The sequence below is a fragment of the Coprinopsis cinerea genome (assembly GCF_000182895.1).
Source record: "Coprinopsis cinerea okayama7#130 chromosome 5 map unlocalized cont3.5, whole genome shotgun sequence".
Lineage (NCBI taxonomy): Eukaryota > Fungi > Basidiomycota > Agaricomycetes > Agaricales > Psathyrellaceae > Coprinopsis > Coprinopsis cinerea.
In genome coordinates, this window is record NW_003307540.1 from 678,935 (window position 1) to 700,174 (window position 21,240).

The 21,240-nt window shown below is 52.1% G+C and overlaps 9 protein-coding genes across 9 annotated transcripts; 6 read left to right on the forward strand and 3 right to left on the reverse strand.

The window, feature by feature from the left end:
* Positions 1-10: 10 nt before the first annotated feature.
* CC1G_09969 (hypothetical protein) lies at positions 11-962 on the forward strand (the record flags this gene model as incomplete). The annotated part of the gene is made up of 2 exons (XM_001841225.2): positions 11-17; positions 78-962. The coding sequence occupies exon 2, from the start codon at positions 84-86 to the stop codon at positions 960-962; it is 879 nt and encodes a 292-aa protein (XP_001841277.1). The 5' UTR covers positions 11-17; positions 78-83.
* Positions 963-1,370: 408 nt separating this feature from the next.
* CC1G_09968 (hypothetical protein) lies at positions 1,371-3,669 on the reverse strand (the record flags this gene model as incomplete). Its single annotated transcript, XM_001841224.2, has 2 exons — positions 1,371-1,391; positions 1,474-3,669. The coding sequence occupies 2 exons, from the start codon at positions 3,667-3,669 to the stop codon at positions 1,371-1,373; spliced, it is 2,217 nt and encodes a 738-aa protein (XP_001841276.2).
* Positions 3,670-4,046: 377 nt separating this feature from the next.
* CC1G_09967 (cap binding protein 80-PB) lies at positions 4,047-7,362 on the forward strand (the record flags this gene model as incomplete). The annotated part of the gene is made up of 12 exons (XM_001841223.1): positions 4,047-4,095; positions 4,164-4,246; positions 4,305-4,396; positions 4,453-4,630; positions 4,695-4,850; positions 4,897-5,052; positions 5,102-5,578; positions 5,630-5,871; positions 5,934-6,118; positions 6,169-6,837; positions 6,897-7,153; positions 7,231-7,362. The coding sequence occupies 12 exons, from the start codon at positions 4,047-4,049 to the stop codon at positions 7,360-7,362; spliced, it is 2,676 nt and encodes an 891-aa protein (XP_001841275.1).
* A 727-nt stretch (positions 7,363-8,089) lies between these two features.
* CC1G_14558 (hypothetical protein) lies at positions 8,090-8,916 on the forward strand (the record flags this gene model as incomplete). Its single annotated transcript, XM_002911080.1, has 4 exons — positions 8,090-8,147; positions 8,435-8,453; positions 8,655-8,775; positions 8,848-8,916. 4 exons carry the CDS (start codon positions 8,090-8,092, stop codon positions 8,914-8,916), a joined length of 267 nt encoding a protein of 88 aa, XP_002911126.1.
* Positions 8,917-9,421: 505 nt separating this feature from the next.
* Positions 9,422-10,610, forward strand: CC1G_09966 (nmrA-family protein; the record flags this gene model as incomplete). Its single annotated transcript, XM_001841222.1, has 3 exons — positions 9,422-9,611; positions 9,673-10,010; positions 10,065-10,610. The coding sequence occupies 3 exons, from the start codon at positions 9,422-9,424 to the stop codon at positions 10,608-10,610; spliced, it is 1,074 nt and encodes a 357-aa protein (XP_001841274.1).
* A 154-nt stretch (positions 10,611-10,764) lies between these two features.
* CC1G_09965 (hypothetical protein) lies at positions 10,765-12,857 on the reverse strand (the record flags this gene model as incomplete). Its single annotated transcript, XM_001841221.1, has 5 exons — positions 10,765-11,120; positions 11,172-11,339; positions 11,393-11,508; positions 11,565-12,500; positions 12,556-12,857. 5 exons carry the CDS (start codon positions 12,855-12,857, stop codon positions 10,765-10,767), a joined length of 1,878 nt encoding a protein of 625 aa, XP_001841273.1.
* A 671-nt stretch (positions 12,858-13,528) lies between these two features.
* On the forward strand, positions 13,529-14,884 carry CC1G_09964 (hypothetical protein; the record flags this gene model as incomplete). The annotated part of the gene is made up of 1 exon (XM_001841220.2): positions 13,529-14,884. The coding sequence occupies one exon, from the start codon at positions 13,529-13,531 to the stop codon at positions 14,882-14,884; it is 1,356 nt and encodes a 451-aa protein (XP_001841272.2).
* A 1,715-nt stretch (positions 14,885-16,599) lies between these two features.
* On the reverse strand, positions 16,600-18,724 carry CC1G_09963 (cyclin; the record flags this gene model as incomplete). The annotated part of the gene is made up of 2 exons (XM_001841219.2): positions 16,600-18,188; positions 18,286-18,724. 2 exons carry the CDS (start codon positions 18,722-18,724, stop codon positions 16,600-16,602), a joined length of 2,028 nt encoding a protein of 675 aa, XP_001841271.2.
* A 1,139-nt stretch (positions 18,725-19,863) lies between these two features.
* Positions 19,864-21,191, forward strand: CC1G_09962 (UDP-N-acetylglucosamine transporter; the record flags this gene model as incomplete). Its single annotated transcript, XM_001841218.2, has 2 exons — positions 19,864-21,109; positions 21,166-21,191. 2 exons carry the CDS (start codon positions 19,864-19,866, stop codon positions 21,189-21,191), a joined length of 1,272 nt encoding a protein of 423 aa, XP_001841270.2.
* Between the last annotated feature and the right edge of the window lie 49 nt (positions 21,192-21,240).

A 21,240-nucleotide genomic window follows, 5' to 3' on the forward strand; every position in this document is an offset into this window, starting at 1 on the left:
TCAACGCCTACACCGCGGTACGCTTTGGTATATTCTTGTTAAGAAAGCTAATAACAACCTCGAATAATTCTATACAGGTAGCTATGAACGCGTTTACTGCGTTCCGCTCAGCTGCAAAGTCGGTCCTGCGACCACCACGACCACCTCCAGCGGTGAACCTCGGAACGAGGTGTTCAGCAGCGAGGTTCCATACCACTCCCATCGTCTTCAAGAAGAAAAATGACCTCGACTTGGAGGCACTCGGCACCGACAAGAGGAAGCAGCGAATGCAAGTTCCTAAACACAACCCGACACCCAAGAAACGGCGGAACGAGAAAATCGGTTTACCCTTCGTCCAACTACTGGATACGCAGACCAATACGCCGGGGCCTATGCGACCTCTCCAAGAAATCCTCGATTCCCTGAACCTAGAGGAGTACTATGTCGAGTTGGTGAGCGAGACCCCGCCGGTGGTGAGGATTGTCGACATCAAAGAAGCGCGCGCTGGTACACTCGCCGAACGCCAAAAATCCAAACGTGGGGCAGGGCAGAAGGATATGCACAAAGAAGCCCAGCTAACGTGGTCCATGGCTGAAGCAGACGAGGCGCACAAGCTCTCCAAAGTGCGTGAAGACCTCGAGAAGGGCTACCGCGTGGATATCGTGTTTTCGCCTAAACCCCGGGCGCGTGCGCCTGCTCAGATGGAGATGCGGTTCAAGTTGGAGGAGGTGCGGAAGAAGTTTGACGATGTGGCGAAGGAGTGGAAGGCGATGAGTGTGGATAAGAGGATGGGCGTATTGTATTTGCAGAGCAAAGTCAAGGTCACAGCTAAAGTGGACCGGGAGGTGTTGAAGGAGTCGATACCCAAGTCGGTGTTGGAGAAGAGGGAGAGGATAGAGAGGGAGCAGAAGCATTTGGCTATGAAGCAACAGCAGGCGCAGAAGGATTTGGAGTCATCTTACCAGAATTTGTGGGGCGTATAGAGGCTTCACGAGTATCTCATTCCTATAGACGGGTTTAGATTAACTCTATTATTACTACCTAGGTGCTCTAATACGATACATGGTGCCATGCCCCCCTCCTCTGCCTACTACCCCTCTGCCTCCACATGCTCAGCTTCGTCTGTCGACTACACCTCTTCCTCCCCATCCCGGGCTTCGTTCGCCTACTACGCCTCTGCCTCTCCATCAACAGCTTCGTCTTCATAACAGGCAGCCTAAACACAGACATGTTCTTCCAGAGAAACTCGTCGTCCTTGGAAGCCATCTTGACCGTAGGCAGGCGTCCAATGCAAAATGGTCTCCAAGCAGGGGGAATAGGGTATCCCTTCTTCGCCATGCTTCCGAGGACCTCCATTAACCCACGGTTGGCCTTCCTCGGCCGCGTCTTGGTCAACCTGTACCATTCAACCGCTTTGCGTGTGTAGCGCCGCGCTTTGCTGAGCCGTGGCGTCGAGCTCTTGGGCCTGGGGAACTTCCTACCAACCCGACTCACCGCGGACAACGCAGCGTTGAAGAAAAGAGCATCCGCAGCGAGTGGTTTATGGTCTCGGTGGAACTTGCGAGACCTGGGTTTGCGACCCGCGAACTTTTTAGCGTCCTTGATGGCAGTTTTGAAGACGAGACGCGCTGCTCGGTGGAAAGCTTTAGCTTCGTCCAGGTTTTGCTCTGCTCGTCGTCGAGTCCGGGTGGAACCATACGTCGAAAACGCCTTTGCTCGGACCAAGTATCGTCGGATTTGGCCTTCGCACACCCACAGCATAATGGTGTAGGCTTCGATAGGGAGCACCCAAGCTGGGATTCTACGATCCTCCCAGCTCAGCAACTCGGCCTTCTTCCCCCATAGGAAAACCTTTTCCGCCGTAGCAAAACGCCCAGCCTTCATCAACGCGTTGAGAGCAGAGACGAATAACCGTGGACCATGCTGGGCTGCGCGCTTCAGGTTCTTGATACGCACTTTCTGATCTACACTCTCCGCTGGTTTGTCAACCGAGTTGGACCCTGGGAGGTAGGACAGGAAGTAGCGAGCGGCAAGCTTTGGAGCACCGGAAGACACGAGGAAGTCGATCTTGGTGACGAATTCGTTGGTGCTTTGGTTGCGTACCCTGAGTGTCGCAGCGTATTCTTCCAACAAGGATTCCGGGTTGGACTGTTTGGGCTTGGAAATTCCAGAGAAGTGGGAAGCGTGTGCCCAGAGCTCTGGGTCTTTGAGATTGGCGGCCGCTTGTTGGTAGATGTTCACAGTGTATCGGTCGGGCTTGAGCGGTGGCGAGCGTTGGTGGACCATATGTTCCCAGATCGTCCCTGAGAGCTGTTTCCAATCCCGGTGCTCGAACGCGAACCGTAGGAGACGGTTGTAGCTCGGGAGGTCCAGTGCGGGCATGTGTCCGCCATTCTGTTTGATCGGCGGGCGGAAGGACGCGTGTTCGACTTCGACACTGGGCAGGTCTTGTATGAGGCGGGTTAGGACCTGGCTAAAGTAGAGCGACGCTCTGACTTTGCGGGTCGGTCCTCCCGGTTCGTCTGGGACTTCCACGAAACCTGCGAGCTGCGTCCCGCGTGAAAGCAGTCGTATGAGCTCGCTCAGGGATGCGAATGGTATGAGGCGATGGTCTAAAAGGACTCCGAGATTGGCCAAGGCCTGCAAGGAATCGTCGTAGTAGCCCCAAACGCCTTCGCCTTTGTACGATAACCCGGTATTAATGGACTCGAGGATCTCGTCCAACCGACTCTCTGAAGGCCACGCCGTCACCCTATACTTGATCGCCTGGCGAATAGTCAAACCCTCCGTCTCAGGCACATTGTTCTGCGCCATATCCGCCTCGACTTGTTTATTCCAGTGCCTCACGAGGAGCCCGAAAATCAAGGAAGCAGCGATAATTTCGCCGTTGATGACGCAAAGTGTGATGAGGGTTTTGAACATGTTGCGGGTGCGTCTGTGGCCGGACTGGCGCGCGATGTCGAGGAGGCGGAGGGCGAAGGCGCCGCCTGCGTGTTGGATGCGCGTGTGGGAGGGGGTGGCGGAGAGGATGTTGGATGTGAAGGGTTGGATTGGAGGTGGGAGGGTTTTGAACGTGGACTTGGGGTTTGTTAGGGCTGCGAAGACGAGGTCGAGGGATTTGCTGTGGACGCGGATGCCTTGTTGCATGAGTTGCTCGGCGAGGCGCGCGGCTTGGTCGTGGTGTCCATGACGGAGGAGAGAGTGAAGTAGGGAATGGGAGACGAGGCGGATGGGTGTGCCTTCTTGGAACGGTATTGCGGATTGTTTGAATGCGGAAAATGGGACAAGGCCGCTTAGTTTGTCGATAAGGAGGGTGGTGGTGGACTTGTTGTTTGCATGGTGAATGGAGTTGAGGACGAGAAAGGCTTCGGGGAGTTCGCCTGAAGCGACTGAGAACCGCACTGCCTGAGCTGCTGCAGACGCAATTCGGGCTGGGGGAAGAGGTGAATCACTCTCCTCTTGTGCGTGTTCCCGCCCTGCCCGACGTAGGGTTTGGTGTAAACCAGCGTCTAGAGGTGGATGGGAAGAGGTAGCCTGTTGGGCATGTGCTACAGCATGGATACTTCTGAAATGTTGGTGGTGGAAAAGCGATAATTTGGTTCGTTTCAGGCAAAAATTAGACGGGCGAAAGCAGGTCGTTTGCCATTTGGACACTGTCTCTCTGGCTAGTCGTCGCCAGGAGGATTGCATCAGCTTCACATAACTGTATCATACAGTTCAGTTTACACAAATTTCTCTAATATTGAACGACATACCGGGTACCCGTTACTCGTTGTGCGCGCTGTGACCGAGCTGACCGTCGTCGACGTTGCGGATGAAAATTCGGACGGCACGTCCAGGGTCTCGGGCACTGACGGCGCGAACTCCGCGGCTCGGCAAGTCGCGACCCCTTCCTTTTCGGGACTCCAGCATCAAATCGGTCACGTGAAAGGAGACCATGTGACTTCTGCATTCAGAGCATCGTTCGTCGTTGTCGGCGTTCTTGACGTCGTCCACGACAGTCCACGACGCCCAAGCTATAAAACTCTGGTTAAACGTATTGAGCTCCCAACTTTGAAATTCTCAAAATGAGCTACGAGAGACGAGGTCATTATGGTGGTCGAAGACGGTACAGAGGTATGGAAACTTGAACTTAGTGGTTTATTTGAGGATGGATTTTGAATTGAATTCTCTCTCTCTGCTAGATGATTGGAATAACCAGCGGCATGAACCGGTGGAGACTCCGGACGATAAACTGAAGTCTGCCATTATCAAGTTTGGTGAAGTGGTGCGTTTGAATGTATATATTCTTGGGAATATTGGAAGTCTAACGCGTTTACTTTCAGGACGCCAACGAAGAGCTGGTGAGGTTAGAAACTCAAATCCGGGACCATGTTCCACGGAATATCCCCCTTTTGTCGGAAGCCTTTAGGATTAGGTGCGTATTGCCTAAATATTACAGCACAGAGTTTAATTGGCCTGAACGGAATGCAGCGTCACCGAACAACCTTACAAAATCCCCCACTATGCAACGCTTCTCCGTGTTCTCCACAACAAGGGCGACACGCCGACAGAAGACGAAGTCCCTTTGGGCCGTTTGATTTTAGAGGATTTCTGGAAAGGATTCCAAGGTTATGTGGATAAACTTGCATGGAGGGAAGTGCGCCTATGTGTGCGTATCCGTATCCGGCGCCTAACTCGTGTTCAACTGAGAATCTGACGTTTTTGGCTTTTAGATACATTTCTTTGCGCATCTCACAGTTGCGAAACTTATTTCTGCTGATTCTATGTTGGCTTTGTTGCAATCCTTTACCGCGGTGTTGGACGAATTTGGTGTTTCAAATGGAAGGGCGAAGCGGGCGGCTTTGTGTGCGGGAGAGGGTCTTCTCATTGTGAGTCTTTATATATTCGTGAGGAATGTGTCTGACGGCTTTATAGGGAGGACCTGCTTTGAAAGCGCACTCTGCAATCTCTTCGACAGAAATCATCAATTCCATTCAGCAGTACAACGACACCCTTTCTTCTGAGAAATGGCTCGTGTCGCCCACGTTCACCCAGTCAGTGGAGAGTCCCCCTTTAGAAGGCTCTATCGAGGTGAGTAGTCCCCGGCAGTTATCACCTCCCCGCCGCTGACAGCTTCCAGTTTCTCGACATGCTTTTGACCACCCTGAGGGCGCTCGACGAGACCAACTTCGAAGAGACCAAAAACTGCCTCCCTCGACCATACGAAATCTATCCTCCCTTTGACCCCTCTGTTCTCCGACCCTACGACCTTCCGATTGTGCTGGTTCCACCCGAAGCCATCGAACTCGATGCCATGTCGCCCGATACTTCCGAGGGCGAAACCCTCGTCAAGAAAGATGAATGGCCCGAGTACTTCATCCGATTGTTCCCCAGCGACGTTTCTCCCGACTACACCAATCCCATCGGTTATATGATTCGAACGGCCATTTTGGATATTGTGGATATCTTTGAAGTCAACAGGAAGGAATGTGCGCGTTTGCTTTTGGAGTACCCCAAGTGGAACCTTCCGGGAACGTTCAAGCCCAGGCCTGGTTCCACCGTCGCTGTTGAACCAGCTCCCGGGAAGGATTGGCAGTTGGAGAGTACGATCATTGAGGTTGGTCTCTTCTAACTCGAACTGAATGCAATGGCTGACTTTGCTTTTTAGACCATCCTATCCACGTACCTCCTACTCCCCGAGTCTAACCGCAAATCCATCTACTATATCAGTTTGATCACCGAAATCTGCAAACTATCCCCGTCGACGGTAGGACCGGCTGTTGGAAAGTCCATACGCCGCCTGTACCACAACCTCGCGGAGGGACTGGACGTTGAAGCCGCCCGCAAGTTTGCGGAGTGGTTCGCGGTCCACATGAGCAACTTTGGTTTCCAATGGGTTTGGAAGGAATGGTATGGTTCTCTTTTGATCCTTGATTCAGTCGATGCTAGAAGTGGGCTAATGCTGGCGATAGGATACCCGACTTGGAGCTCACTGTTCAGCACCCCAAGCGTGCGTTTATGAGGAGAGCTATTGAGTTTGAGATTCGGTTGGCGTATCATGAGCGCATCTTCAAGACTCTCCCTGAACCGATGCAGGGTCCGGATGCGTATGTTATCCCAGCTGAGGGCCCCAGTCCTGCCTTCGAGTATGATGCCTGTAGGTTTAGTCTTCTTTTAGGCATAGGGTAGCTTCTGACTGTCTTTCAGCTCACCCTCACCATGATGCGGCCGAAGCTATCCTCAACCTATTCCGAGGCAGGGCCAAAGCAGAAGACGTCATCTCCCATCTCGACGAACTGCGAACCAAGCTCGAGTCGTCCGAAGAAGGTCACGTCAACGTCGACACGCTCGTACGTTCCATCGCCGTCCAATCACTCCTTCAAATCGGATCGCGGTCGTTCTCACATTTGCTGAACGCAATCGAGCGCTACCTCCCCCTCCTCCGCAACCTCGCGGGTGCGAGCGCCCCTGGAGCGACCACCACAGGCGCGACTGCTACCGCAGGCTCGAATCCTGAAGCGCGGACTGAGATCCTCTCCGCTGCTGCTGCGTTCTGGAAACATAACCGCCAAATGGTCGGGATCGTGTTTGACAAGCTTATGCAGTACCAGATCGTCGATCCTACCGATATCGTGGCTTGGACGTTCCTCAATGGTGCCTCAGTAGGCCAGTTGAGTGAGCTTGGAGGACCGATGAATCTTAGTGCGTTTGAGTGGGATTTGTTGCGGGCTGCCATTGATAAAGCAAATGGACGGGTTGTTGCTGCCAGGCGGAGGGTTATGCAGTTGAGGAAGGAGGCGGATGAGAGGAGGGCGTTGAGTAAGGCTAAGGCGGAGAATGGAAATGATATGGACATGGACGTCGAGAATAAAGAAGGTTCGTCTTTTTCTCGACTCAGGGATTTACGACATAATCGTTCTGATATATCTGTGTAGAGGAGAAGGATGACGATCCACAGCTCGTCACGGCCCTCAAGGCTTATTCGAGTCTCACAAAAGAGCAGAGAATGGTTCTGTCGAGGACTTTGGAAGGGTTTGTGGAGAGTTTGGCTCCCGCACCTACCGCTCGTAATCCGAACCCTCATGCCCGCACTGTCATCGACGAGGCTGCTTGGGAGAACCGAGCCTCATGGGGCAGGGACGAGTGGAACGCATGGGAGACCTGGGGTTGGTACAAGCAATTCTGCCGGGCGGTGAGTCTTCCGCGGATTCTTTGTGTCGACTTGCGGTGACTGATATTTGATTTTTCTTTTTCTTTTCTGATTTCTAGTACGCCCCATACCTCCGGACATATGTCAACACACTCTACACGGTTTCACTTGCCAAATTTGAGGGTGCGAAGGATCCTGGCGCTGATATGTTGAAGAAGATCTGGAACGTCGCGACTGGACAAGAAGCCTAGTTTTTTTCTGTGGTTCCTTTTGCTTTGTTAATCATGTTCTTTGTATCGTGCTAGTGTCATTTCTTTCTCGTGTCTCATTCCCTCTAGGTAAGCGGCGTGACTTTTTTGGTGTGTTGGTATCCAGAAGCTGACTGGAAATCCTTCTATTGCAGTATCTTAACAATCAAAATAACGCGATTTTGATTATTGCATGAATCGAACGGTCGTTGCGAGAAGACTAAGCTGTGTTTCGATTGCTCCAGTACCGATATTCTCCCTGGCGATGCAAGACGATCCCGGCATTGCAGCAAGTTCTCAACTTTCGCTCAATTGCCCCTGTCTGAGCTGTGCAATGGATTCTGATCCGTGACCAATGAAACGACTAGATGCGTTGTCTAATATTGTAACAACTTTCTTTCTCTAGGCTTTTGTGGCAAAAGGCGTTCGGGGATCGTCTTTCACGCTCTGAAGAGAAAACTATTTTGGCTCCAGACCTTTTTGGCTAACGCCATGACACGCTCCGACCAACGCGCGAGCTTGGAGGATAGGTCAATTCACTTTAACGCCCTTGTGCATTTGAGAGGCTGATTGTTGTGCTTTGGATATATAAAACTGTACCGTGATGGCCTGTCTAGTTTTTATCTATTGTCGCTGCAAGTGTGGAGCGAGGCATCACATCATACACGGGCAGTCCGAGTGCGATGGGAGAATGCCTAGATGACCACCTCCGTTACGGCCAGGTCGAACCATGTTCAAACCCGGGAAGGCCAGACAAGCAACAGCGCTTTTCCATGTCCACAATCGAGGTGGGAACTCGGCATGTACTTCGGGAGGAGATAGCTCGCCAAGATGGACATGACAAACTCGTGCCTCGGGCACGGCGACCAATCTTAACTGGTGACATCTCTTTTTTCCCTCTTCCGGCCTGTTCTTTAGGATCTAACGTCATTTGACAGAGGCATCCTATTGTTCCTTTCTCACAGGCGGCATCGAACCTGGACCGGCCTTTGAAGCTGTTCCTTGAGGCTCGGTCAGGGTTTGGAGCTTTGGCGGGTTCAGGTTGATCACTACCACCCCAATTCCACTGCCTCAGAGGACAAGGGAACGATCAGGTCTGTCTGCCGACGGGAATAGAGCTAGATAAGAGGTCATGCGCACCGTTGTAATGGCCGGTGCTGTAACCTGTTGGATTCTTTGGCAACCATCGGAGAATAACATTCAGCGTAGGCGTTTGCGTGTATCGCTTCTGGCCTTCTCCCTTCCGCCTACCTTTTACTGACCACGACACGCAAGGTCACCTGCCCAACTTCTAGCTGCCTGTTCATCCATAGAAACACAACAGCCGCTGCATGCGAAATGAAAATCCTGTGCAGGGCGGCCCTCGGTGAGCCTCAAAGCTTGAACTTCTTTGGAGAGAGCATGCTCCAAGGGTTAGTAAGTCTTTGAAGACTGTATGTTAGATTAACTTGCCTTCCATTGACCTATACTAATCTTGTTTGACTTTAGCTAGCCCACCTTGGTCCCTCCTCCATCCAGACCCCGGCTTACCCTGTCGGAACGGATCACGCAACCTGAAGGGCTGAACTTCAACTTCAACTCTACTGGACTCAATCCGTAACTCAAGGTTGACCGGGGGAGCGGAAAAGTCGAGGAAATATTCGCTAAGAACGTGCACCTGCCAAAGAAAGGAAGGCGGAAATGATCCCGGCCGAAGATCCCCACTGACCTTCAGGGTCGCGAAGTGTTCTGCTCACAGCTCGAAATAGAACCCTGACGATATCGATCGCGTGCCATTGGTGGGTCACATAGGTGGCATTTTACATGATACGTCGTCGCCCCTGTTTTTCTTGGATGATGATATCTCCAGGTATCTCGGATGAATGGATAGATGGGTGGATCTCCACCGGTAGGGCGAGTGTGATCTATCCTACTGCCTTCGTGGGGCTATTTAATCTCTGTCATTTCTGGGTGGTCTGACATTCTCTATCCCCCTCGAACTTCTTCTCTCAGTGATATCGCGCATTAGCGGTCCATTCCCCTTCCTCCCATCTCGTCCGCACATCCTACTCATTTGTACTCCATGCTTCCGGAGAAGAAACTCATCTTGGTCGTTGGCGCTACCGGCGCTCAAGGCATGCACGTTTGTGCGTCCTTATTGGCGCCTAGCCCGGATGGCACACCCTCCCCGTTCGCCGTCCGCGCTCTGACCCGTGATCCCAATAACAAGAGAGCAAAGGCGCTTGCAGCCATGGGTGCTGAAATTTATCAAGGTCGGCCCCGTCACCTTCCCCGCTATTCTTTCTGCGACTTATCGGACAATCCTGTATCCAGGCTCGTTCTATGACATGCAGGCTGCCAAACACTTCATGGACGGGTGCTACGGCGCTTTTATCAACACCGATACCTATACTGTCGGCGAAGAAAAGGAAATCTGGGCGGCTATTAAGCTTTACGAAACTGCACGTCGAACACACACTATGCGACATTGGGTGTTCAGTAATCTCGACTATGGAAGCAAGCTAGGGAACTATAACCCCACATACAAGTCTGAGCACCATGATGCCAAGGGCATTGTGAACGACTGGCTGAAAGCCCAACCTTCGTTTACGGATGATGGGATGAGCTGGACGTCGTTGACGACGTCTGTGTACATGGAGATGTTGCAATATGTATGTCTTGCGCAGTCCACCCCTTCCATTCAGCACTAATCGCTCCTTTCACAGCCTCTCTGTGGACCACTAAACATCCGTGAAGACGGTACCTACGTCTTCGCAAGCCCGATACAAGATGGGCACATCCCTATGATCGCTCTATCGGACCTAGGCTGGTGGGCACGATACGTCTTCGAACACCGCTCAGAAACCTCCGGACGCGAGCTCTTCGTCGCCAGCGACTGGGTCTCCTGGGACTACCTTGTCGATACCTTCCAAAAAGTGACCGGGAAGCGTGCGATCCACCGCCGTCTCTCCCTCGACCAATGGTTCGCCTGCCTTTCAGGCCACGAACGCCCCGTTGCGAACGAGAAGAACTTAGGTGATGGGTCAACGACAATTAGAGAAAGCTTTACAGGGTTTTGGTCGTTGTGGAGGGATGATGTTGTCAAGAGGGATTTCGACTGGATCCGCAGTGTGCATCCTGGGACGCTGTCTCTCGAGGATTGGATGAGGAGGACGGGGTACAACGGTATCGTCGGCACGACGACGTTGAAGAACGCAGAAGATGGCAAGGGGCGGATAATCAGAGATATGGTCGTGTCATCTTTGCTATAGCATAAGGCAGTAGGAGTGTGTTATTTAAGTTCTGGATCGCAGTAATGCGGATGAGTGGGGTTAATTATATATATCGCGAGACAATATACTACTTATTCGAAGAACCTTGAGTTGGCCCCTCATGAGAGACGGTGGCCATAAGCCCGATGATCTGTTAAGCTGAAATCTTCCAATAAACCACGCTACTTCCGTACCCTGTCGCCACTCTCTGCTCAACATTCACACCAGTCTTCCACGTCTTCCCATGCAGATCCTTAACCTCCTTCGCCTTCCTCTTCATTAACATCAGGCGTTCACCAACCGGAACTTCGAGCCTAGTTGGAGACGAGATGCTAGATTTTTTGCCGTTTCCGAGCTCAGAATCAAAGTTGCGGCCCCATACGAGGACGTCGCTTCCACCAACCCCGCCTGAGTCGGCTGAAGAGTTGAGCGCGAGGAGGACGTGGCCAGTGGGAGAAATGGAAATGTCGTTGGGTTTGATAGCGTCGAGTTGTTTGGTGCGGTCGTTGTCTGGATCTCGGTGAGACTCAGGATGTGAGATGTGAAAAGAATGAACCTTACATTGATGAAGGCCAGACACCGCCTTAACTCGCAGCGGACTGCTCTGAGCGGTGCTGAACGTGTTGTTTCCCAGGCCGCCGTATTGGCCGTTGCCAGCCATGAGCAATTCCGTGTATTCAGGTTCTCGTTCGCTATCCCGATCGACAATGAAACCAGTCAAGTCTCCTCCTGTGAGATCATTGAGTAAGGGCCAGCAGTACCGGATTGATAACATGACTTACCAGCTGCAACAGCCCTGCAGGAGGACTTCACATTTCCAGGCGTCAATCGCCACAGAACAACTTCAGTGGGGACAGTGATGGTGTCCAAAGCGACATTGCTTCCCAGTCCAATTTGCCTGTGACACGAGGCTCAGCTAAGTTACGGGTGCATAAACCCCGACGGAAAACGTACCCAAACTCGTTGGCGCCCCATCCCAACACCCGACCAGTAGTCGTTCTGACAAAGCTACTTCTCGAACCTGCTGTAATTTGCGCAACGTCCACTCCTTTAAGCACCGGCAATTCGTAAATGAAGGGGCAGAACCGAATTGGGGAATCGTCGATGTTTGCGAGGTCATCTTCGTAAGGTGGAACCTCTGACTTGACACGCACAGCTCGCGAAGCCTTGCCGTACGGGTCAGCCAGAGATTTGGGTGTGAGTTCGACGTGAAGGTGCGAATCCTGTCCTGTGATCTGGGCACTCGGGTCAGGGATGGCGAATTTACGGAATCCTAGTTGACCATGGCGGTTCGCTTTCTTATTGATTGGATGTGCAAAGGTGCGGCCTTTGGAAGTGAGGGCGAGGAGGTGGTTGTTACCTGCTGCGAGGGACGTGAATCTATGGGCGTTGAGCATGACTTCATAGATGGAGGAGGAAACAGAAACGTACTTCTCTCCCCAGTCCAGCTTTTCATTCGACTCCAACTTCACGAAGTCAATAGTTTGGTCTTCACCCCAGAGCCATCCTGTTCCCCACCAACCGTCACTACTGGGCGTAGGTCTCCCCGGCGCCAATGTTTGTTTCTCTGCTTTAGCGGCGAGCACATAAATATGTCCCGATGCGCTCAAAGCATAGACCTTGTCTTCTGTCAATTGCAGCTGGGTGATATTCTTGCCCTTAAGCGTCAATTTGGGCCCATGGTGTTTCCCGGTTGAAGAGGCTTGTCCGGCAAGTAGGTCACCAAAGAATCCATCGCCCCACTGATAGACGTCGCCTCTAGCATCAACGCAGGCTCCGTAACGTTCGTGGAGTTGGAGATCGCGAAGAGCAACGCCATCCAACCAAAGTGCGACTGCAGGAGCGCGAATGGAGTCGTCGTATGTACTTTGTGGTGACAAGATTTTTGACCTGGTTCATTCGAGAGTATTAGTGGAAGCTCTGTAGTCAAGATTAAATCACGAACCTATTGGATCCCCAGACGAGTGACCTCAGGGTTTCCTGGTCCTTGACGAGGGCGCCATCGGCCAGTCCGGCGTGAAGTTTCCATTGCGGGTCACCATTCTGCACATCGTTGTGCACCAGGTTTCCCTTTGCGCTCACCGAGTACAAGACAGACGTGCCTATTACGGCCGCAGCGATAACGGCCGCAGACCGCCTCGTAGTCCTCCACTGCTGGAAACCCTCTCTGCCGCCGCTGGTCCTCGTATGGATTTGTCGAACTCGTGGAGCATTCCGGAACCCATTCACCACAGTTCGTCGTAGCATTGTCGCCTATTCTTTTTCCAACCAGAGCTTAGCTTCGGAAGACAAATTAAGGGGAGAACATGAAGGTAAGACACAAAATCGTAAAACCGTGACCGTGACGTTACCGCGCAGAACTGCTTCCGTTCCGGGCGCGCGTCGGGAACTAGTCACGTGGGACTCACGACCTGACGCTGGGGGGAGGCGCGCCCATTAAGCGCTGGAATGCCACTCGGGTCTTTAGCCTGAGGGATCTCACGATTAGAGAAACGTTGCTCTCTTAGACTCGTATTCCTTAGATCCTAAGAGTATGTTCTCTCTGACAATTGGAATAGCCCCCGGGACGGGCCATATTGGGCAGGGTAGGTGAATCAACTGGGCCCAGTCGTCCGAGTGAGGATCGTTCAATGTTGACCAACATAGGAAGAGACATATTCCACTCTCCATATGCAGGATAAATTGACAATGGTAATTTTCCCAACCATTACCATTCCTGCAAAACGACACAATGGTACTTTTCCTGCTCTCTGGCACGCTCAGTTTACCCATTGTCAGTGACACTTTCAAGAGAAAGAAGTGGCACCCCATTGTTATCTGGAGCTACCATCAGATTCACCGAAATTATATATAAAGGCCAGCACTCTCAGATACATCCCCACCAGAAACCTTCAGAAGTTCCCCATTCGACCTTCATAATGTCTTCCAAGCAGGCTCTTGTCAACAAACCTACGCTTATCGAGTCTCTGCCTGCAGAGCTTGTCGCACGTATTATCTCCTCCAGGCCCTTCAGCATTTACGAGCTCATCAAGCTGATGGGAGTCTCTCGCCAATTCTTCTATGCTATCCTCGGTGACCCCACTCTTTGGACCACAGTAAACCTGCAGGTTGGCGGCCTGGAGAGGTGTCTGCCGTCATATTATGCACTCCTCGATCTGGCGCTCGAGCGTTCAGGAACCAGAACTTTACGCTTTGGAGTCTCTATGACACCGGAATGCTCTCCCACTATGATACGGAAAATTGCAGCTCGTGTTGTGTTATCGGCCGACCGTTTTAGCACCCTGGAGATATATGCCAGAGGTATTGACCCCCAAAAAGTCGTCCAAACTTGGGTCCACGAGCTCTGCAGTCTGGCCCTCCGGGAGGAGACCTCGCCCTTTACTGCTGTGAACAACTTTTTCGTTTTTCCCATTCTGGATGGTGTGAGCCGATTCACCGCACTCGATATGGAAAACTACAATCTATCTCGGGTCTTCCCAAGGCTCCAACGTCTGAACTTGATCCAACTGACGTTTCATGCACGACACCTGATCAATGGACTGGCCAATAGCCCCAACACTCTAGAATCACTTTACGTTCACGGGAGCGCCTATTCGGCCCCAGCACTGATGGCGGGAGGTATCCTGAAGCATGCACCTCGTCTAAAGAGATTGGGACTCATTACCCATACTATTGTACCCGATCCGGAGTCTAGATTCGAAACACCCATAATCACTCGTCAGTCGTCCTTGGAGTTACTGGGGCTGGCCGGACCCTTGTCTTTCTTGCGCGACGAGCTTCAATCCCTCCGCCTTCCAAGTCTACACAACCTCGCTCTTTTCAGGCATCGCGGCTCCCCAAGCGGAGGCTCCTTGGTCGACGATATCTTGAGATTGGTAGACGAGTCCGGATCCAAGCTCACTTCCCTCACTCTCAAGAATTTCTCATTTTCCAACGAGAACTTGGTCAGACTGCTGGTGGCTTTGCCTCATTTGGTCAACCTGCATTTGACATTTCCAGCTGGAGGCACCGATCACCACCTCTTCCGCATGCTTTTTGACAGATCCCAGACGGGTACGGTCTTACCCAAACTGAAAGAGATCGTCGTAGAAACGTGTCCCGATTACGAAGGCAAAGTATACGAGTTCCCCAAAGACACTTGGGAAGAGTTCGTTAACGACCCGAGGCGCCAGCCCGGTGGGAATTTGGGTACCCTCACTTATGCTCACTTATCCTTTGGACAAAGCTCCAGGTCGACATATTTACACTATTGCTTGCCATGGCCATTGAATTAGATGCATCATCACAGCTTTTAAGCTGCCTAAGTATTTATCGTTATACTTTCTCGTTCTTATGAATTTGATGTACATCGTGCCTTGTGCACACACTATGTTCTTACATAATACGTGTTTTTCTAATGGAATTCCTGTGATCTTGTAAATATCTGCAAATTCAATGCACCGAATCAAAAGTCAGACCACATTCCGATCAGGCAAGTCGTATTCCAAAAACGGTAATGCTATGCGTTCATCATTTGGGCTTAGCCATGGCGAGAAAAGGAGTGGGACTGGGACAGAATATTGGGATCACGCCATCGTCCCACTCTTTTGCTCGCGCCTCCTCCCCCTCGATTGCCCCGCCGCCCTCGGCGGCTGTTAGAGTTGGGTTGGTCGCGGCGCGTAGCGCAACTGTTAGGGTCTGGGGATGCAAGATTCGGGTCCCTTGTAGCCCTCGCGTCGTCGAATCTCCCTCTCGAAAAGGGTTTGGGCGTTGCTCAACTTTGTCTCATGCTCGCGGCCTTGATCTTTATGGGTCTCACGCGAGCTTCGCCAACCTCGATGCGAGAGTGGGGGAAGCGCCACCTTAGTCTAGATCTCAGTGGCGACTGGACGGGCACGGCGATTCTGACGCCTTGGACGCCGTCTGACCACTTTGGGCTGGAGTATGGAGATCAGTGGCTAGGAGGGCGCTATGCACACTGTGCTGCTTCGTCTGGTTCTGGTGCATTCAGCCAAGCATCAACGAACTCTCCAGCAGCTTTTTGAACTCCGTATTCTCGGTCATCAAGACCTGCCAGTGGCCCAGTGCCACGATGAGAGGGTTTGAAGTTGGACGGATTTCATACACTAAAACTGAAGGGTGCCACAGTCGAATTTCAATCCCACTCTTGGGCGCGCTGCAGCATCCCCATCGCTTGTTCAAGTGACTGACCAAGACAAACCTCCCCAACCAACAAAAAACAATCTCACACCTCACTAGCATAGAGCCAAAAAGTCTACTAACAACGGGATAGTAGATAAAGAAGAGGTAGTGATAGTAAAAGAAAAGGTCGGAGGTGTACATATGCATCATAAAAATAATAATCCAATAATGATACCTAGGATAGGTTGAAAAAGAGGAGTCGGAGAGAATGGAATAGTAGAACAAGTTCGTGTCGATAGTAGGTTCGTAGGGTAGATAGTACAAATTGGGACTTGTCGATAGGACTGAAGCGTCGTGCATAATGGTAGGGGATGTAGCAGGTAGCAAATAGGTACAAGTGAAACAAAAAAGAGGAGGATGATAAAACGACACCATACATCTCGTATCTGGCATCGAATCCGTGTGTGGGAGGTGAATATAGCAACAGAAATAGGCGGAAGGAGTGAAGAAGTGAAGGATACAAATGCAATGAAGGAAGAGGGAACTTGTGTATGCGAAGAAGTCTGTAAAATAAAGGGGTCATTTAAAAGACCAAAGACTTCCTCGAAAAAGCCATAAAACGGATTATACACCGTCAATCCCAAGCATCGAAAAAGGAATTAAGCTGAATACGCAGGGAAGGGTGGGGCCGTGACATAAGAAGAGAAAAATGAATGGACAGATAACTAGAGACTGGCTGTAATGACAGGATGGGAAATAAGAAAGGCTGGAGCGGCCAAAAAAGAGAGATGGAAATGAAAGATCTCGTCATCTGGGCGTGCGAAGTGTAGCCACATCTTCGTCACCATATCGGCGGCTTGTCATCGCTTCAATTCAACTGTGTCGGAGCAGTGGGTGCTTGCCCTTGCGTGGTCTTTAATCCACCCCACATCCGGGTCAAGAAGTTTCCCGTAGAACGACCAGAGCTCGAAAGCCCCGAGTTCGAGCTCTCAGAAGCATCAACCCCATGCCCACCATCCATCTTGGCCAAGAGAGGGTTCGTCATCGTCCCAGAACGACTTCGTCCAACAGGTCGACGGGTCGGCGTATCGCCATAGACCTTCTCTGCTGTCGACGACGAAATAGAGGAAGAAAGCCCTTGAGAACCACTGAGCAGGTTGGTGGTAGAGGAACCCGACGTGCCAGAGCCCTGTGACAACAGCGAGGCGCTCGAACTAGCCGAAAGCTGGGGCATCGTAAAGCTGGTATTCAAACTCGAAGGTCCTTTGTCGCTGTAGGTCGACCCTTTGGATATCGAAGCAAAAGTAGGATTGTTGGAGTCTCGACAAGGAGGTCCACGTCGTTTGAGAGGTGTCTTCTGAGCCTCATTTAAACTCGCGATGAGGGTGACTTTGGGAGGTTGCACAGATGGATCGCTGGCCTTCCTCGGATGACGCATGCCCTTCTTCGCGGAAGGAGCAGAAGTGATCGTTCCATTCCTATTAAGCCAAGTCTTGGCCGAAGGATCCTTGAGACTACCAGACAAGATGATACGCTCCTTCTCGTCCTCGATAGCCTGCAGAGCGGCAGTCGTCTCCTCTCCGAACCTCGAAGCAATCCCGGTGCCAGAGTTGGACGAAGCGACACGTACAGAAACGTCAGGCATCCTCTCGTCGCGTTCCTCGTCACTGGTCCACCCTTCAGATGAGCTCGAGGAGGAGTCGGTGTTGTCTGAAAGCAGAGAGGTCATGTCGGTGGAGGTGGTAACAGAGCTGGCCTGTGAAGCAAGCTCCACAGACGAACTCGAGGCAGTGGGGTTGGTGGAAGAGGTGGACACAGGCTGGTACTTGTACATCACCGGAGGTTGAACCAAGGTATTCGCAGAGGGGACAGGAGGCGCCGCCGATGAAGATGACGAGGACGATGAAAGATGGGCAGTGCTCAGTCGGCGCGCAATAGTTCGAACACCGTTGATAATAGCCGAAGCAGTCGAAGCAGCCGCATTCTGTGTCGTGGAAGTGACAGAAGTAGGTGGGAGTGAGATCGTAGGCACGGGAGGTTGAACAGGTTTCGTAATTTCGACAGCAGCAGCTTTGGCATCCGTCGCAGAGGAGACCAATAGCAACGGCCGCCTCTCGCCCTCGCGTTCCACAGCCTTGAGAGAAGCCTGTGCTTGCGCTTGGGCACGGGCCCTACTAGCTCTCGCCACACGATCGACAGCTTCAGCCCTAGTCGCACCAGCGTTCTCCGGGACAGGAGTAAGGAAAGGTTTGAACGTCCTCAAGACCTCAGCTTCGTCAAAACGGAGGTCATAATCCAACAAGAAAAGAAGCTGCTTCTCCATGAGGTTGACTTCCGCAACATCGAACAAGACAGCATACGTCGCCCAGTGGACGTTCTTGGGAGACGAGTCGTTGAGGTACTTGGCCGTCACGATCAGCGTTGCGAGAAACACCCGATGACGGGTACACGCCATGCCTGAAACCAAAACCAGAGTCAGAAACCTTTTCAATCGAGACTTTCGGGAACGCCACAGCAAAGGAGATCGGGAGGACCAAGAAGGCGATCTACTCACCCTTGGCGACGTTACCAAGTTTCGTCCGTAGGCGTTCGAGATAAACGAGTGTCGTTAGCAAGGTTCCAACTTGCACGTTGGACTGTTTGACCAAGCCAAGAATGAAGTTGTTCAGCGTGATGAGAGGTGGGTTTCCCGATGACGATGGAACTGAGTTGGTCGATGATGGCGATGAAGAAGCTGGGCCCTTCCCGCCCTCCACTCTCGCCTGATGAGGTTGAGCGTCCTTGAAAGTGACCCTTGGCTTGACAGGAATGCTCGACGAGCTTGACTCTGTAGACGAGGAGGAGGAAGGGGACGAAGAGTCTGATTTAGGCTCAGAGTGACCGTTGGTGGTCGAGTTGTCACCACCAGCTCCGTCAACGCCATGTGTCTCCTGATCGCCGTCCACTTTGATAACGTTCAACGTCTTTCGAGCGATATACTCGATCATCTCCATCGTCACCCGCTTGCCCATTAGATGGACAAGCTGGGGATTATGGAACGAGATGGGTAAAAGCGAGGCGGGATGGCGGCGTTCAAAGGGGAGTGGAGGGGGTGCAGGTTTCGATATGTTCGAGGTCGATTTACTGCCATTGGCTTTGGCGTTGGATGAGGGTGCGGATGTGCAGGGAGACGAGGAGCTGGCGTTCCCGCTGGAAGAGGCGGAAGAAGAGGAAGAAGAAGACGTGGATGCAAGCGATGACTGGATTACCGTAGGCGAGTCGGAAGTAGAGGTGCCATTGGACATCTCCGTGGTAGGGACCATTCAATCGTAAAGAGCGGGTCGAAAAATGTAATCCGCCTCGGTTGGTTTGTTTAATGCGAAAGGATGGATGGGGTAATAGGAGGGTGGAGAAAAGCGGTGTGGTAGATTGTTGTGTTGTTCGTTGAGCGTGAAGCAAAGCAGCAGATATAGGGAACCTGGTGAGCTCTAGGGCGTGGGTCTCGAGGGGGGTAACGCTCGAAAGAGGGGAGGTTTCTTTGATTACTCGCCGGGGTTCAGACGAGTCGTAGGACAAGTAGTAGTAGTAGAAGTACTATCCAAGCACGACCGTGGCGAAAGAGACCTGGAGCAGGGAGGGAAAGGGGGAGGAGAGAGAGAGGAGGGCAACTGGAACTAGCCTATGCCCTTTGGCAAAGAGGAGAAAAGATATTCAAGTTCAGCCTACCGGGCGTGGTTTTTGGGCGTGTTGGGTTCGATCGAGTGTTTTGAAAGGGCCAACATGATGATGACATCCTAGAACAAACAAGTTTCGATCGATACGCCTGAAGGAAAAAGCTCTCGGCTTTGAGATGACCAGGTGTGTTTGTACCAGGTGGTTGGTGTTGTATCACGCCCAAGGCATGGATAAGATTAGTACAGGCCCTTCAGTGGATTTTATCAATGCGGTTCAGAGGAAACGAGGCAGATTGATGAGAGCGGAACCAGACCCAAAAATAGAAGGATACCCATCAGTTGGCTCACGTGGCTTAATTGATTGGCGACGTGTTTGGCAGCCAGGCCCGCGCTAGGCTCGCCTCGCGTTTCTTGTTTCTGAACATATAAACCCTGGACCATGTCCTTTACCCAGCCATCGATTTGAACGACTCGCAGCCATGCTCTCGCTTCTGTCCTCCTGGGCGACAACACTTTCCCTCGTGTTTGGGGGGTGTTGTGCCAATGCACTCACTCTGGAGCAACTGACACTGACCTATCCCAACTTTGGTTCTCTGATTACTTTTCTGCAGTTTGCGATTATTTCGTTGCATGGGCTGCAGAGGCATGTTACTTGGACACGGTATGGACCCCGGTTCAAGCCTCGTAGGATCCCCCTTCTTCCGTATCTGGGTCAAGTTTCGTTGTTTTACATCCTCTCGCTCTTAAACAACGCGGCGTTTGCGTATAGGATCCCCATGCCTGTACATATCATCTTCCGTAGTGGAGGATTAGTTGTTAGCATGCTCCTGGGCATAGTTATCTCCAAGAAGAGGTGCGTCGTCAAACTGTTCTATCAAAATGCTTGCTTGACCGTTTGGAACCCCAGGTACAACTTTACCCAAGTCTTCGCGGTCCTGCTCGTCACGGCAGGCGTGATCCTCACCACCCTCTCTGCGTCCCAGCCCAATAAACCCTCTACATCCTCGGCTCCTGCAGACCCTTACGCCTACCTCACTGGAATCAGCCTACTCTCCCTTGCCCTCTTGTTCGGAGGATTCCTTGGGCTCCTCCAAGATTGGACCTACACTAAATACGGGAGGCCAGCGCCCAACCCCCCTGCACCTAAGCAGAAGGGGAACGGCAAAGCCCAGAAGGCGTCTAGCCCTCCAGTAACATCGACATGGCAAGAATCCATGTTCTACCTCCACTTCCTGGGACTGCCTATGTTCCTCCCGCTTTTTGGAGACATCAAACAACAGCTCTCGACGATTAACTACGACACTCCTCGAGCATTATTCACCGTCCCCGTACCCTTCATCTCCTCTCTTCTTAGTTTCTTCCCGTCTTCGAATGGGGACAAGACATCGATTCCACCTCCGTACAGCCTACCATCGCTCGACTTCCTCGTTCCAGCTGTGGTGAAGAACAACACCTTTATTTATCCCAGCTCAACGTCGTTATCGACTCCCGACGCATTAACCCTATCGCTCCCCAAACCATACGGCCCACTTCTCCTCAACACCCTCACCCAACTCTTGTGCGTAGCGGGTGTAAACCGCCTCACGACTCGCGTGAGTTCACTCACCGTCACGCTCATCCTCGTTGTGCGCAAGGCCGTCAGTCTGGTCATCAGCCTTAAAGGACGCGTTATCGTGGACTGGCTTGTCAAGAAGTTTGGTGGGCTACATTCTGGACCGGCGGAGGGTGTGTTTGGCGCGATTGTGGGCGTTGTGAAAGCGATGCTTGGGTTGGATGTTGAGCCTGGAAAGGCGAAGAAACCCGTTGATGTGGATGAAACAATGTTGTGGACAGGAGCGTTGTTGGTACTGTTGGGT